The sequence below is a fragment of the Aotus nancymaae genome, unplaced genomic scaffold, assembly GCF_030222135.1.
Source record: "Aotus nancymaae isolate 86718 unplaced genomic scaffold, 86718_ANA_hifiasm-v0.15.2.pri h1tg000028l, whole genome shotgun sequence".
Classification (NCBI taxonomy): domain Eukaryota; kingdom Metazoa; phylum Chordata; class Mammalia; order Primates; family Aotidae; genus Aotus; species Aotus nancymaae.
In genome coordinates, this window is record NW_026988441.1 from 984,599 (window position 1) to 1,001,158 (window position 16,560).

Consider the following 16,560-nt stretch of genomic DNA (forward strand, 5'->3'; position numbering starts at 1 on the left):
TCTAAACCCAGTAGCTTCAGACAAGGACCATATTTATTTTGCTCAAGAATCTACTGTCTGCACAGGCCTTGGTGGAGGTTGCTTATCTGTGTGCCCTTTGGTGATGGCTCGGGAAGAAGCTGGAGAGGTGCCTGGGCTAGAAAGACTCCAGCTGGAGTCTGGGACAGTTGGAGCTCCTTGGCCCCCATCTTTATCTCGACAGAGCTTCGGGGTAGCTAAACTCATCTTACACTGCTAAGGGCTCTCAAGATGGGTGTAGGGAGAGAGAGTTGGGGGGAGAGGGAGAGAGAGAAGGAGAGAGAGAGGAGAGACGAGAGAGGAAGAAAGAAAGAGAGAAAGAGGAAGGTGGAGAGGGGTGAGAGATGGGGAGAGAGATGAGATAGAGGGTGAGAGGGAGAGAGAAGTGAGAGGAAAAGAGACGGAGAGAGAGAGGAATAGAAAGAGAGGGAGAGAGAAGAGCGAGAAAGGACAGAGAGAATGAGAATGAGAACTGGGTGCCATAAACCCTCTGATGCGGAAAGCAAAGGGCATTGTGGGAGAATCCTCTCAGCACCTGGGACAGCGCCCAATGCTGATCAGCAACTTGTTAACGAGAAAGATGGTAAAAGAGTGGACAGCCCACGGGGAGTCCAAATAGATGTTCTAGCTCCCTTGGGTGTGTCTGGGAATCAGGTAGGAGGAAGTCCTCAGAGGACAAATTTGCATGCATTGATCTCTTTGTGATAACAGTGTTAACGGCCAGCAATCTTCTGGCACTATGGATTAAGTCCTTGTTATGGATGACTTCATGTCATCCTTCCAAATTCAATGACAGGGGGCCGGCCACAGTGGCTCATGCCTGTAATCCCAGCACTTTGGGAGGCTGAGGTGGGCGGATCACCTGAGGTCAGGAGTTTGAGACTAGCCTGGCCAACATGGTGAAACCCCATCTCTACTAAAAATACAAAAATTAGCCACGTGTGGTGGTGTGCTCCTGTAATCCCACTACTCGGAAACCGAGGTAGGAGAATTGCTTGAACCCGGGAGGTGGAGTTTGCAGTGAGCTGAGATTGCGCCGCTGCACTCCAGCCTGGGCGACACAGCGAGACTCTATCTCAAAACAACAACAGCAGCAAAAACCTACAACTTCCCAATCTCATCACCAGCCCCTGGCAACCACCGCTCTATTTTCTGTCTCTATGAATTTGACTCCTCCAAGTGCCTTATAGAAGTGAAATCATACCGTATTTGTCATCGTGTAACTGATTTAATTTTTGTTTGAGGTGGTGAGAGCTGAAGGACTATAGAACTAAGGCTCTTTCTGCCTGAGTAATCTCCATTATGGCAGGACTCCTGTAAGAAGAGGACAGTTCATATGAGGGGGAAGAAAACTTACTCCCAGTCAGAGCGACTTGGGTTGAATTCTTCCATTTCCAGCGGCATCTGCTACTGGAGCCTCAGACATTGTCAGGGGTAGGAGATGATGATCAGATATGCTTGCTCAGAGCAGTGCAAGGGAAAGCAGGTGCCCAGAGGTGCATCCCGATTTGGTGGGGGTAACAAACATGGACAGGTAAGTGTGGGAGTGTCTGCGATAGTCAAAGAAAGGCAGTTCGCTGGGTGCGGTGGCTCACGCCTGTAATCCCAGCACTTTGGGAGGCCGAGGCAGGTGGATCACGAGTTCAAGAGATCGAGACCATCCTGGTCAACATGGTGAAACCCCGTCTCTACTAAAAATACAAAAAATTAGCTGGGCATGGTGGTGTGTGCCTGTAATTCCAGCTACTCAGGAGGCTGAGGCAGGAGAATTGCCTGAACCCAGGAGGCGGAGGTTGCGGTGAGCCGAGATCGCGCCATTGTACTCCAGCATGGGTAACAAGAGCGAAACTCCGTCTAAAAAAAAATAAAAAAGGCAGTTCAGCTGGGCACGGTGGCTCATGCCTGTAATCCCAGCACTTTGAGAAGCCGAGGTAGGCGGATCACCTGAGGTCGGGAGTTCGAGACCAGCCTCACAAATATGGAGAAACCCCGTCTCTACTAAAAATATAAAATTAGCTGGGTGTGGTGGCGCATGCCTGTAATCCCAGCAACTTGGGAGACTGAGGCAGGAGAATTGCTTGAACTCGGGAGGCGGAGGTTGCAGTGAGCCAAGATCGCGCCATTGCACTCCAGCCTTGGCCACAAAAGGGAAACTCCATTTCTAAAAAAAAAAAAAAAAAAAAAGTTCAGGCAGGGTTCAGGAAGACGTCTCTGTACAGGCTCAGACATTGGGATGAGATTCTGAGAATTTGGGAATGAATCGGGCCCTCAGCCCCTCCTCCCTCAGGCCCAAGAGTCCTGACGCCTGGCCTCTCCTCCCTTGGACCCAGAAGTCCAGGACCTCAGCTCCTCTTCCTTCAGACTCAGGAGTCCAGGCCCCAGTCCTCAACTCCCTCAGACCGGGAGTCCAGGACCCGGGCCGCCCTGAAGCTTGGGTACTCACAGGCTACTAGATCCTTGTTTCTGAGCATGGAAATTCCCAAATTAGCCCCAAAAGTCTAAAAAGAAGGTAAGCACACATTTCCAGATGAGGAAATAGGCTGACATATTTTAAAGACACGCAGAGGGTCGCAGTCTGGAATTAACGGTAGTGGGATTCGAACCTGTGTTACTCCAGAGCTGCGCAGCGCCTTAAACGCTGCGGCAAGTGTGACGTCGTTCGAACGAACCGTAGGCCCCGCCCTCGGTCACGGCCACGCCCACATGCTCCTGAACCCGCCACTCCCAGCTGTGACTGCGCTCAGGGCCGATGCTCATAGGTCCCGCCCTTGGGATCCCCGCCCCCTCTGCCCTTGCCACGCCCCTCGCAGCTCAGTTCCGGAACCCGCGGGTCCCAACGCGCCTGCGCTTCCCTGCGTGCGTCGCTGCGTCTCGCGTTCTTCCTGCAGCCGCCCGGGCGGCGGGTTTGCAGTGGGCTCTGCGCTGACTAGCGACCCCCGTTCCGGGCCCGGCATGAACCGCTTCCTGCTGCCGCTGTCGGCGCTGGGCACCGTCGTAGGCGGCGCCGTGCTGCTCAAGTGAGTACATTCTAGCCCCGCGTGCGCGGTCACGGCGGGCCTCCAGCGCAGGGGCAGGGAAGGCGGCGGAGGCCCCCGCCCCTCGCACCCAGGTCCAGCCCCCGCAGCTCCCCACCCGCGCTGCCCGCCGGGAGTGGGGCAAACCTGCGCTCGGGCCGGCCGGGTCACGGCCCAAGGTCACTCGGAGGGAAGGGCGAGCCTGGGCCCTTGTAAATGTTGCTTTCCTTTCAGACTTTTAAACTCTTTATTTATTTTATTATTTATTTGTTCGTTTAGTTTTAGAGGCAGAATCTGGCTCTGTCACCCAGGCTGGAGTGCAGTGGCGCGATCTCCGGTCACTGCAACCTCCGACCCTCCCAGGTTAAAGCGATTTTCCTGCCTCAGCCCCCTGAATAGCTGGGACTACAGGCCTGTGCTACGACGCCCGCTAGTTTTCGTATTTTCACTAGAGACGGCGTTTTACCATGTTGGCCAGGCTGGTCTCGAACTCCTGACCTCGTGATTCGCCTGCCTCGGCCTCCCAAAGTGCTGGGATTACAGACGTGGGCCACTGCGCCCGGCCAGGGCTACTTATTTAAAAATAAGCCTCAGTGGCTTGTGGCCACTGTGTGTCATGGAGTTTTTCTCTCCTGTGGGCTGTGCTGCTGATCTGCTCAGCCCCCTGTTGCTGGACATTGTGTTTCCAGCATTAGCCTCTGTGGGACATGGGTGTGGTGGGCAGAGTCATGGCTCCGGAGAGGTGTCCACGTCCCAGTCCTGCAACGCGTGACTGCATTACCTCAAGCGTCAGAGGGTCTTGCTGATGTGTTAAGTGAAGGATCTTACGATTATCATATAGGCTTTTTGTTTTTTTCTTGAGACAGGGTCTCTCTGTCGCCCAGGCTGGAATGCAGTCACACTGTCACAGCTCACTGCAGCCTCAACCTCCCTGGGCTCAGGTGATCCTCAGCCTCCCAAGTAGCTGAGTCTACAAGCGTGTACCACTATGCCCTGCTAATTATTTTTTTAGATGAAGTTTTGCTCTTGTTGCCCAGGCTGGAGTGCAGTGGCGCGATCTCAGCTCACTGCAACCTCTACCTCCCGGGTTCAAGCAATTCTTCTGCCTCAGCCTCTCGAGTAACAGAGATTACAGGTGCCCACTACCACGCCCAGCTAATTTTTGTATATTTAGTAGAGACGAGGCTATATCATGTTGGCCAGGCTGGTCCTCAACTCTTGACCTCAGGTGATCCACCGGCTTCGGCCTCCCAAAGTGCTGGGATTACAGACGTGAGCCACCGTGCACGGCCTGCCTTGTAGTCTTATAGGGTCCTTATGTGAGGGAGCAGGAGGCTCAGTCAGAGGGCAGGTGGAAGCCAGAAGGAGAGGTTCCAGGGATGCTCAGTTTGAAGATGGAGGCGGGCCAAGAGTGGAAGGATGTGGCAGCCTGTAGGAGCTGGAAATGGATTCTCCCCTAGAACCTCCAGGAGGGACGTGACTCTGCCAATTCCTTGATTTATTACAGTGAGACGTATTTTGGACTCTTGACCTGCAGAACTGTAGGAGAATGCATTTATGTGGTTTTCAGTCACTGAGTTTGTGGTAATACATACAGCAGCCATGGGAATCTCATGCAGTGGGCATTTTAAATTTTAAGATTTTTGAGGTGGAGTCTTACTGTGTCACTCAGGCTGGCGCCATTTCGACTCACTGCAGCCTCCGCTTTCTGGTTGTGCCTCAGCCTCCTCAGTAGCTGGGATTACAGGTGCCCCCCACCATGCCTGGACAATTTTTGTGTTTTTAGTAGAGACTGCATCTCGCCATGTTTGCCAGGCTGGTCTTGAACTCCTGACCTCAAGTGATCTGCCTGCCTCTGACTACCAAAGTGCTGGGATTACTTGCCGGGCTGGGAATCTCATGCAGTAGGCGTTTATAAAATAACGATTGTCACCGGGTGCAGTGGCTCACACCTGTAATCCCAGCACGTTGGGATGCTGGGATGATCCCAGCACGTGGGCAGATCACCTGAGGTTGGGAGTTCGAGACCAGCCTGACCAACATGGAGAACAGGACAGAGATCCCACTGTGTGATGTGATGACGTCTGCTTTTCAGTTGGGGGACGGGAGTGAGCTCTTACGGGTTTGTCTGAGATCACTCAGTCAGGGGCACGTGGGGTGAGAGTGGGCAGAGAGGACTGACTGTGCCCCTTCCCGTGCTCAGGGACAATGTTGCTGGTGGGGTTTGCCCCAGCAAGGCCACCATCCCCAGGAAGACGGTCATCGTGACGGGTGCCAACACAGGCATAGGGAAGCAGACCGCCTTTGAACTGGCCAAAAGAGGTAAAATCTGCCCCGCTTTGGCTCGCGGAGAGATATTTGCACACCCATGCAGCATGATTCACAGTCCAGCAACCCAGGCACCCACTTGCAGATGAACAGAGAAACAGAATGTGGCATCTGCAGACAGTGGAACGTGATTCAACCTTCAAAAGGAAGGGTTTTCTTTTTTTTTCTTTGAGGTGGAGTTTCGCTCTTGTTGCCCAGGCTGGAGTGCAGTGGCACCATCTCGGCTCACCACAACCTCCGCCTCCCGGGTTCAAGTGATTTCTCCTGCCTCAGCCTCCTGAGTAGCTGGGACTACAGGCATGTGTCACCATGCCCGGCTAATTTTGTATTTTTAGTAGAGACAGGGTTTCTCCATGTTGATCAGGCTGGTCTCGAACTCCCGACCTCAGGTGATCCACCGACCTTGGCCTCCCAAAGTGCAGGGATTACAGGTGTGAGCCACCACGCCTGGCCAGAAGGGCATTCTAACAGATGAACCTTGAGGACATGACACTAAGTGAAATAAGCCATTCCACAGAAGAACAAATACTGTATGATTCCACTTATATGGGCTACTTAGAGTTAAATTCATAGAGAAGTTTGACTGGTGCTTGCCAGGGGTGGGGAGGGGAGAATGGGGAGTTATTGTTTAATGGGCACAGAATTTTAGTTTGGGAAGATGAAAACGTTCTAGAGATGGGTAGTTGTATTGGTTGTACGTTATGAATTTTTTTTTTTATTTTGAGATGGAGTTTTGCTCTTGTTGCCCGGGCTGGAGTACAGTGGCATCATCTCAGCTTGCTGCAACCTCTGCCTCTCAGGTTCAAGCAGTTCTCCTGCCTCAGCTTCCCAAGTAGCTGAGATTATAGGCAGGAACCACCACACCCAGCTAATTATTTTATTTTATTTTATTTTATTTTTTAAAGAGGGGGTTTCACCGTGTTGGTCAGGCTGATGTTGAACTCCCGACCTCAGGTGATCCGCCCACCTTGGCCTCCAAAGTGCTTGGATTACAGGCGTGAGCCACCATGCCCAGCCTAATTTTGTATTTTTAGTAGAGATGGGGTTTCTCCATGTTGTTTAGGCTGGTCTCAAACTCCCGACCTCAGGTGATCCACCCGCCTTGGCCTCCTAAAGTGCTGGGATTACAGGCCTGAGCCACCTCGTCTGGCCATGAATGTTTTTAATACCAATGAACTGGTTACATAAAAATGGTTAAGGTGGCTCACATCTATAATTCCAGCACTTTTGGAGGCTGAGGCGGGAGAATCACTTGAGGCCATGAGTTCCAGACCAGTCTGGACAACATAGCAAGACCCCATCTCTCTGCCCCCCCAAAAATCAGCCAGGTGGTGCCTGTAGTCCCACGTCACTTGAGCCCAGGATGTCAAGGCTGAATGAGCTATGATGGCGCCACTGCACTCCAGCCTGGACAGCAGAATGTGACTCTGATTCCAAAAAAAAAACCAAGGGCGTTAAAACAGTACATTTTAAGTGATGTGTAATTTTACCACAACAAAAAAAGTTGGAGGCCAGGTGCTGTGGGTTATTTGTAACCCAAGCAGTTTGAGAGGGAGGAGCCGATCACCTGAGGTCAGGAGTTTGAGACTAGCTTGGCTAACATGGTGAAACCCCTGTCTCTACCTAAAATACAAAAAAAATTAGCTGGGTGAGGTGGTGGGCACCTGTAACCCCAGCTACTTAGGATGCTAAGTCAGGAGAATCACTTGAACCCTGGAAGTGGAGGTTGCAGTGAGCTGAGATCGCACCACTGCACTCCAGCCTGGACAACAGAGACAGACCCCGTCTCAAGAAAAGAAAGGAAAAACGATCCTCTTGCCTCAGCTTCCCAAAGTGCTGGGATGACAGGTGTGAGCCACCGTGTCCGGCCAGTTCAGTGATGTTTAGTGTAGTCACAGAGCGATACAACCATCTTTAAAATCGACCCTAGAACATTTCTGTTACTCTAGAAAGAAATGTTGCTTGCTTTAACTACCAAGCTGCAATTCCTTCTCCCCGCAGCCCTAGGAAACCAATAATCTATTTTCTTTCTCTGTGGATTTGCTTATTCTGGGCATTTCATATGCGTGAAATAGTGTGAACAGAATTCCTGTAAATGGGATTGTCCACTCTGTGGTCTTCTGTGTCTGGTTTCTCTTCCCGAGCAGAGTTTCTGAGGTCTTCCTTGCTGTAGCCCGAGTCAGTGCTCCACTCCTTTTCACAGCTGTGTAATATTCCACCCCTCTGGAGGGACCGTGTTGTTATCCCTTTATCCACGGATGGACATTTCTTTCTACCTTCTGGCTTCTGTGAAGAATGCCACGTGAACATTGCTGCATGTGCTTTTGTGGAGACGTGTTTTGTGTAGAAATGTTTTCATTTCTCCGGGGTCAGTATCTAGGAGTGGGTTATTAATGTAAACCTTTTTCTGTCCTGGGTTTTCAGGAGGCAACGTCATCCTGGCCTGCCGAGACGTGGAGAAGTGTGAGGCAGCGGCAAGGGCCATCCGCCGGGAGACCCTCAATCACCATGTGAATGCCCGGCACCTGGACCTGGCCTCCCTCAAGTCCATCCGAGAGTTTGCAGCGAAGATCAATGAAGGTAGGAGAACACTGGCCTTGTGCGATGGGGTCTGGGATGGGCGGCACCCAGGGGCAGGCTCTGAGGAGTGAACGAACCGAGTAAGCTTTAGAGCTTAGTTTTGGTGAACTGTGGCCCAGGGGCCAAATCCAGTGGCTGCCTTTTTTTTCATACAGTCTGCAAGCTATGACTTTATTTTTTTATATTTTTTTGTTATTTTTTTTTAAAGATGGGGTTTCACCATGATGGCCAGGCTGGTCTTGAACTCCTGACCTCAGGTGATCCACCCACCTCGGCCTCCCAAAGTGCTAGGATTACAGGCGTGAGCCACCGCGCCCGGCTCTTTTTATTTTTGAGATGGAATCTCGTTCTGTTGCCCAGGCTGGAGTGCAATGGCATGATCTCAGCTCACTGCAACCTCTGCCTCCTGGGTTCAAGTGATTCTTCTGCTTCAGCCTCCCAAGTAGCTGGGATTACAGTTATGTGCCATCATGCCCAGCTAATTTTTTGTATTTTTAGTAGAGATGGGGTTTCACCACGTTGGTCAGGCTGGTCTCAAATTCCTGACCTCAGGTGGTCCTCCTGCCTTGGCCTCCCAAAGTGCTGGGATTTCAGGCATGAACCACCGTACCCGGTCTGAGTAATTGATTAGTTTTTTTGAGACAGGATCTGTCTCTGTCACCCAGGCTAGAGTACAGTGGCACAGACACAGCTCCCTGCAGCCTTGATCTCCTGGGCTCAAGCGATCCTCCTGCCTCAGCCTCCTGAGTAGCTGGGGCTATAGATGGATGCCACCGAACCTGGCTAAAATTTTTTTTTTTTTTTTTGAGACAGAGTCTTGCTCTTATCAATCACCCAGGCTGGAGGTGCAGTCATGGCTCACTGCAGTCTCAACCTGTTGGGCTCAAGTGATCCTCCCAGTTCAGCCTCCCAAGTAGCTGGGTGTACAGGCTTATGCCACCACACACAGCTAATTTTTTTGTTTTTGTAGAGCTGGGGTTTCACCATGTTGCTCAGGCTGGTCTCAAACTCCTGGGCTCAAGTGATCCACCCACACTGGCCTTCCAAATTGCTGGGATTACAGGCTTGAGCCGCACCCGGCCTTATTAAGTGCTTATGGGTCAAGTGTCTTCCCCACCATGGTTAAAGAAATAAGTGTTTGTTATGGGACATTTATAAAACACTGCAGTGTAAAGAAGACAGAACTGGTCGGACACAGTGGCTCACGCTTGTAATCCCAGCATTTTGGGAGGCTGAGGTGGGTGGATCACTTGAGGTCAGGAGTTCAATACCAGTGACCATATAGATTTTCTATTCTTGTTCATTTTAAATAGGCTCAATAATACATTAAACATTATTTAGTATTTTATTTTTGAGATGGAGTTTTGCTGTTGTCCAGGCTGGAGTGCAGTGGTGCGATCTCTGCTCACTGCAACGTCCACCTCTTGAGTTTAAGCAATTCTCCTGCCTCAGCCTTCCGAGTAGCTGGGATCACAGGCGCCCACCACCATGCGCAGCTAATTTTTCTACTTTTAGTAGAGATGGGGTGTTGCTATTTTGGCCAGGCCGGTCGATTACAGGTGTGAGCACCGTGCACAGCTGCTTTGTTTTTCTCATATGGCACTGGACAGGGCCAAAGCTTTCTTGTTCAGAGTCGATGCGCCCCGCTCAGTAAACGGGCGCTCAGGTAATGGACAAAGAACGGGGTGCTGTGGGACCTCATTCATTTAGCAAATGTGATCTGAGACCTGACCCAGGTGCTGGAGGTGTGAGATGAACCAGAGCTGTCCTTGTGCCACTCACAGCCATAGGGAGGCAGGCGCAGGTGCTCACTCATTCACACATACTGAGTCCCTGCTGTGCCCTTGGGGATTAAGAGGGAGCTGCGTGGTTGTGGCATAGGTGAGAGGCGCTGTGGGAAGATCACAAAGAACAGTGAGAGGGTGATGTCTGAGAGGTGGATGTAACGTTTTTATTTTTCTTGAGATGGAATCTCACTCTGTCACCCAGGGTGGAGTGCAGTGGTGCGATCTTGGCTCACTGCAGCCTCTGGAGTAGCTGGGATCACAGGCGTGAGCCACTATGCCCGGCCGGCTCTGTGAGGTTTTAACCCACCTGCCTGTGGCACTTTGTTATGGAACCTGAGCCCAGTGGCACAGGTAGGAAGGCCCTGTTGTTCAGCGCATCTTACAGCTGTGGAAACTGAGGCTCCGTCGGTGTGCCCTGTGGTTGCTTGTGTGAGGGAGGTGGCAGGTTTGGGAGTGAAACCAGCACCTGAGAACCTGCACTGCTGGGGCTCCTGCAGGAGAGTCCCAAGGCTTCCGTGGAGGCGTGGAGGGTGTGTGTGTGTGTCCTGGGGCTGCTGTAACAATGCACCACAAACCCAGGGGCTTCCACCCTTGGAAGTGCAGTCCCTCACTATTCTGGAAGCCAGCAGTTGGAATCTGGGTGTCCCTGGGGCTGTGTTCCTGTGAGCCGGGCCGTAATCCTCCCAGCCGCCTCCACTTCCAGTGCAGTCGCCCACCCTCATCTTGGAGCTGAGCCTCTCCTGTCCCTGCCTCCATCCACACGTGGCCTTCCCCCCGTGGCTCTGTCTCTGTTTTCCCTTCCTATAAGGACACCAGCCTGGGTGCTGGCTCATACCTATAATCCCAGCACTTTGGGAGGCCAAGGCGGGCAGATCACCTGAGGTCAGGAATTTGAGATCAGCCTGACTAACCTGGTGAAACCCCATGGCTACCAAAAAATTAGCTGGGTGTGGTGGCACGTGCCCGTAATCTCGGCTATGGTCTCTGCCTCACAGGTTCAAGTGATTCTCCTGCCTCAGCCTCCTGAGTAGCTGGGATTACAGGCATGGGTGACAAGAGTGAAACTCCGTCGCAAAAACTGGATACCAGTCATTGGATTAGGGCTCACCCTAGTGACCTCATCCTGATGTGGCCACTTCTGCACAGACCGCTTCCAGCAGGGGCCACCTACATGGGCTCCGGAAGCACAGGAGTGTTTCTACTGTGCCTCAGGCTGGGGTCTGTCCTCACCCCGAGGTCTCCTTCCCCGCCCCTCTCTTCCAGAGGAGGAGCGAGTGGACATTCTAGTCAACAACGCGGCCGTGATGCGGTGCCCCCACTGGACCACGGAGGATGGCTTTGAGATGCAGTTTGGCGTTAACCACCTGGGTGAGTCCTGGGCAGGGGGCTACACTGTGGGCTCAAGCCATCCTCCCCCTCGTCCTCCCAGAGCGCTGGGATTAGGCGTAAGCCACGGTGCCCGACCAGAAGTGACCTTTTTGTCATCCTTTAACCCAGGTCACTTTCTCTTGACAAACTTGCTGCTGGACAAGCTGAAAGCCTCAGCCCCTTCGCGGATCATCAACCTCTCGTCCTTGGCCCACGTTGCTGGGCACATAGACTTTGATGACTTGAACTGGCAGACGAGGAAGTACGACCCCAAAGCTGCCTACAGCCAGAGCAAGCTGGCCATCGTCCTCTTCACCAAGGAGCTGAGCCGGCGGCTGCAAGGTACGAGGTGCTAGGCTCGGTCTCCCTCTTTACTTTGAGCCTAGAGCAGCCCTTCTGTGATCCTGGGCTGAGCGGAGGCCAGGCTGTGGCTCTAGAACAGAGTGGGCTAAAGTAGAGCACAGGGACGACCCTGCCTGCTTCTGGTGCCTGAGGCAGACATCACTAATCGATCGTTCTGATGATTGTTCATTCATCCCAGGCAGTCTAGTCTGCCTGGCTCAGTGTCCTTCCCTGCTGCTGTTGGGTAGGCAGCTCAGCCTGTTGGCTCCAGCCAGTGTCTCAACCAGGAGCGCTTTTGGCCTGGAATTGTCAGTGCCTGGAGACACAGTAACCACAGCCGGGCCGGGGAGAGACTGCTCTGGGCATTTGGAGGGTAAAGGCCCACATGCTGTTCAGTGTCTTACAGCACACAGGACAGCCCCACAGCGTCCGCAGTGCCGAGGCTGAGAAATCTGCCCTGGGCCCTTGCCTCAGAAAGACGGTCTGTGGACCAGCAGTGCCAACCCCACTGGGAGCTGGTCTGAATAGCCGTATCTCAGATCCCAGCCCCACCCACTGACTCAGACTCCCGAGTGAGCCTGGTGTTCTGGGTTTATCAAGCCCTCCAGGAAAGCTCTGCTCCCAGGCGCCATGTGGCAGAGCTGCCCTGTAAAATCAGACCACCTTACTAAGATTTCAGCGCAAGAGGGACGATGGGGTCTGAGTATGGGAAGCCCCAGAGCAGAGTGTGGGCTGCTACCGCCTTCCAGGTAAGACTGGACCCCTCCCTCAGTCTTGTCTTTTTTCCCCAGGCTCCGGCGTGACTGTCAATGCCCTGCACCCCGGCGTGGCCAGGACAGAGCTGGGCAGACACACAGGCATGCATGGCTCTACCTTCTCCAGCACCACGCTCGGTGAGTCCCCTCCCAGCCTGGGGTCTCTGCACTGAGCCCTCCACCCTTGCTCTCTCAGCCCAGGACCCTCCTCAGAGACGGTCCCTGGGGCCTCGTGCCTGCTCCTCCCCTGCATCATCCGAGGCAGAGAGGTTGAGTCCCTTTCCTGTGTTGATGTGGCCTGCCAGCCTCCAACAGCCCCAGGAAGCAGGCAGAGCACTGCTGGCTGATGAGAAAACCATGTCTCAGAGGAAGAGGCCGTGGAACTGACTCCTAGAGTCAGGCTGTGCTTGGTGTAACTCCAGCTTCACCCCAAACCAGCCGTGCCTCCTGGGGAAATGCTGTAATCCCCCCTACCCGAGCCTCTTTCTTCATCTGCACAGTCGAGGCCATAACAGGACTCACCTCACAGTCACTGGGAGGGTTAGATGAGACCTTCCTGAAAAGGGCCAGCACCGAGACCCACCCAGAGAATAGGCTGCATAAACAGTCCCAGCCCTTCCCTTCCCCTGCCTTTCCCTTCCGTGGTGGTCCCCTCCCCCTTCCTCTCCCTTTTCCCTGGTGGTCCCCTCCCCGTTCCCCTTTCCCTTCCCTGGTGGTCCCCTCCCCATTCCCCTCCCCATTCCCTTTCCCTGATGGTCCCCTTCCCCTTCCTCTTCCCTGGTGGTCCCCTCCCCGTTCCCCTTCCCCTTCCCCTTCCCTGGTGGTCCCCTTCCTCTTCCCTGGTGGCCCCCTCCCTGTTCCCCTTCCCTGGTAGTCCCCTCCCCCTTCCCCTTCCTCTTCCCCTTTGGTCCTCTCTCCGTTCCGCTCCCTCTTCCCCGGTGGTCCCCTCCCCGTTCCCCTTCCCCTTCCCTGGTGGTCCCCTCCCTCTTCCCCTTCCTCTTCCCCATTGATCCCCTCTCTGTTCTGCTCCCTCTTCCCTGGTGGTCCCCTCCCCGTTCCCCTTCCCTGGTGGTCCCTTTCCTCTTCCCTGGTGGTCCGCTCCCCATTCCCCTTCCCTGGTGGTCCCCTCCCCGTTCCCCTTCCCCTTCCCTGGAGGTCCCCTTCCCCTTCCTCTTCCCTGTTGGTCCTCTCTCCGTTCTGTTCCCTCTTCCCTGGTGGTCCCCTCCCCGTTCCCCTTCCCTGGTGGTCCCCTTCCTCTTCCCTGGTGGCCCCCTCCCCGTTCCCCTTCCCTGGTAGTCCCCTCCCCCTTCCCCTTCCTCTTCCCCTTTGGTCCCCTCTCCGTTCCGCTCCCTCTTCCCCGGTGGTCCCCTCCCCGTTCCCCTTCCCCTTCCCTGGTGGCCCCCTCCCTCATTCCTGTTCCCCTTCCCTGGTGGTCCCCTTCCCTGGTGGTCCCCTCCCTCTTCCCCTTCCTCTTCCCCGTTGATCCCCTCTCTGTTCTGCTCCCTCTTCCCTGGTGGTCCCTTTCCTCTTCCCTGGTGGTCCGCTCCCCATTCCCCTTCCCTGGTGGCCCCCTCCCCGTTCCCTGGTGGTCCCCTTCCCGTTCACCTTCCCTGGTGGTCCCCTCCCCGTTCCCCTTCCCCTTCCCTGGAGGTCCCCTTCCCCTTCCTCTTCCCTGTTGGTCCCCTCCCCGTTCCCCTTCCCTGGTAGTCCCATTCCCCTTCCCTGGTGGCCCCCTCCCCGTTCCCGTTCCCTGGTGGTCCCTTTCCCGTTCCCCTTCCCTGGTGGTCCCCTCCCCGTTCCCCTTCCCCTTCCCTGGAGGTCCCCTTCCCCTTCCTCTTCCCTGTTGGTCCCCTCTCCGTTCTGCTCCCTCTTCCGTGTTGGTCCCCTCCCCGTTCCCCTTCCCTGGTGGTCCCCTTCCTCTTCCCTGGTGTCCCTCTCCCCGTTCCTGTTCCCCTTCCCTGGTGGTCCCCTCCCCGTTCCCGTTCCCCTTCCCTGGTGGACCCCTTCCTCTTCCCTGGTGGCCCTCTCCCCGTTCCCGTTCCCCTTCCCTGGTGGCCCCCACCCCGTTCTCTTTCCCTGGTGGTCCCCTCCCCGTCCCTCTTCCTTTCCCTGGTGTGGATAGGTAGTTGGCATCAAGAATGTTAACCTGGCTAGGTGCAGTGGCTCATGCTTGTAATCCCAGCACTTTGGGAGGCTAAGGCGGGTGGATTACCTCAGGTCAGGAGTTGAAGACTAGCCTGGCCAACATGGTAAAACCCTGTCTCTATTAAAAATACTAAAATTAACCGGACATGGTGGCATGCATCTAGTCCCAGCTATTTGGGAGGCTGAGGCAGGAGAATTGCTTGAACCCGGGAGGTGGAGGTTACAGTGAGCTGAGATCATGCCGCTGCATGCCAGCCTGGGCAACACAGAGACTTTGCATCTCAGAAAAAAAAAAAAAAAAAAAAAAATTAACCTGAGGCTGGTGCCAGGTGCATTTAAGAAGTTATTTAAGGAGAAATGGGGTAGGGTGAATACTGGGGCTTACCAAGAGGAGGAGAGCTTTCATTTTCCTGGGCAAAGCCAGGAAGGCTTCTTGGGGAGGCGGCTTTTGGTATGACCCCTGGTCTGGAGGATTTGCCTGGGCGGTGCCAGGGAAGGGAACTGCAGATGGAGGGGGCCAAGGGGAAAGGGCTGGAGGAGGGCTCTGTGGGACTCCCTGACGGGGGAGTGGGGCTTCCTGACTTCTGAGTGTGTGTGGGCTGATTGCAGGACCCATCTTCTGGCTGCTGGTCAAGAGCCCCGAGCTGGCTGCCCAGCCCAGTACATACCTGGCCGTGGCGGAGGAACTGGCGGATGTTTCCGGAAAGTACTTTGATGGACTCAAACAGAAGGCCCCGGCCCCTGAGGCTGAGGATGAGGAGGTGGCCCGGAGGCTTTGGGCTGAAAGTGCCCGCCTGGTGGGCTTGGAGGTGTCCCATGTGTCCTCGGTGAGGGAGCAACCCCTTGCCAGATAACCTCTGGAGGAGGTTTGAAAGCCAGGATGGAGCCACAAGACCGAGGACCACTGTCCACCATGCCCGCAGCTTCCTGGCATCACCTGAGCCGCGAGACGGAGGACCATAGGCCGCCATGCCCGCAGCATCCTCTAGGGGCAGTGCTGGTCGCAGTGGACTGGACTGCAGGTGGGCACTGCCCTGGGCTCTGGCTGGTCCCGTGTGCTCTGCTGCCAGCAGGCGGGCACTGCCATCTGATACTTCCTCTGGGAATCTAACCTGGGTACGACTGAGGAGGAACGGTCTCTGCGCACTTGTGGGCGGTGTCAGGAGAGCCAGCGGTGCCCGTGGGGGGTGCTCCAAGGTGCTCCCTGAAGAGCTTGGGCAAGGTGTCTGACACTCGGTGGATTCCTGGGTCCCTGTGGGATGTTGTACACGCATGGTCCTCTTTTGAGCCTTGGTTTCTCCAGTGGTGAGGTGCTCAGAATAGCTCCTGTGATGTCGTGGTGTGGCGAGCTGTTGTCTGGCCGTTGCATGGCTGTGCACAGCCCTTGCCAGGGGTGCTTGCTGAGGGCTTCCTGTGCCAGATCCCGGCCAGAGAGCAGGTGTCATCCAAGTTCAAGCTCTGCCTGGAATGGACTGAGAACTTCACCAGCTGCTGCAAGGACCTGGGAGTGCCTGGGGCTCCCACTTTCCTGTCAGTGCTCATGGTAATCCATCCAAACCGCAGACTCGCAGACTTGCTCATTTAAAAAAATGTAGCGGAGTCGTAGGTTTTATTTTTTCCTCTGTGTATGGGGGAATGTCCATGAGCTGAACAAAGACAACTCATGGATTTATTCCTTTTAGGGACACAAGACATCAGTTTATCACCAGGGCAAAAGTCCATGCCAAAGTTCAGATTTTTTAGAGATGAAAACTTTTACCCCTTTGACAGGCAATAGTCACTTAAGTCTGAGGATCTTAGAAGACTGCTGTGTCAGAAACTGGGCGGAGGTCAGGGTGAGCTGAAGGGGCTCTGGGCTTAGGTGCAGAACTGAGGGAGGCACCGAAAAGCTCAGTCATTGAGATACAAAAAGTTTTTCAGTGCTTTTCTTTGGGATATTGGGGCGGCCAGGGAAGCTACTCAATATCCTATAATACACAGAACAGCCGCCCATCCCACAGCAGAATGATTCGGGCCCTGATGTCACCAGCCAGGGGAGGGAGGACTGGAGGGAAACTGAAAGACTTACTGAAGCTGTAGAAAAATAGAAATAAGCCGGGTATGGTGGCTCACACCTGTAAGCCCAGCACTGCGGGAGGCTGACGTAGGCGGATCACCCGAGGTCTGGAGTTCGAGACCAGCCTGATCAAGAGGGTGAAATCCTGACTCTACTGAAAATACAAA

The 16,560-nt window shown here is 54.4% G+C and overlaps 1 protein-coding gene across 1 annotated transcript; it reads left to right on the top strand.

Annotated features, from left to right (window-relative positions):
• The first annotated feature begins 2,856 nt into the window (after nucleotides 1-2,856).
• On the top strand, nucleotides 2,857-15,936 carry RDH13 (retinol dehydrogenase 13). Its single transcript, XM_012437213.2, has 7 exons — nucleotides 2,857-3,035; nucleotides 5,236-5,354; nucleotides 7,785-7,940; nucleotides 10,991-11,095; nucleotides 11,225-11,437; nucleotides 12,229-12,330; nucleotides 14,947-15,936. Exons 1-7 carry the CDS (start codon nucleotides 2,971-2,973, stop codon nucleotides 15,189-15,191), a joined length of 1,005 nt encoding a protein of 334 aa, XP_012292636.2. The 5' UTR covers nucleotides 2,857-2,970; the 3' UTR covers nucleotides 15,192-15,936.
• The last annotated feature ends 624 nt before the right edge of the window (nucleotides 15,937-16,560 follow it).

Bases quoted from the DNA above. Each gene is read 5' to 3' on its own strand.
- RDH13 (XM_012437213.2), top strand. From the start codon at position 2,971: ATGAACCGCTTCCTGCTGCCGCTGTCGGCGCTGGGCACCGTCGTAGGC. The intron at 3,036-5,235 runs GTGAGTACATTC...TCCCGTGCTCAG, and splicing joins GGCGGCGCCGTGCTGCTCAA to GGACAATGTTGCTGGTGGGG. The intron at 11,096-11,224 runs GTGAGTCCTGGG...CCTTTAACCCAG, and splicing joins GTTTGGCGTTAACCACCTGG to GTCACTTTCTCTTGACAAAC.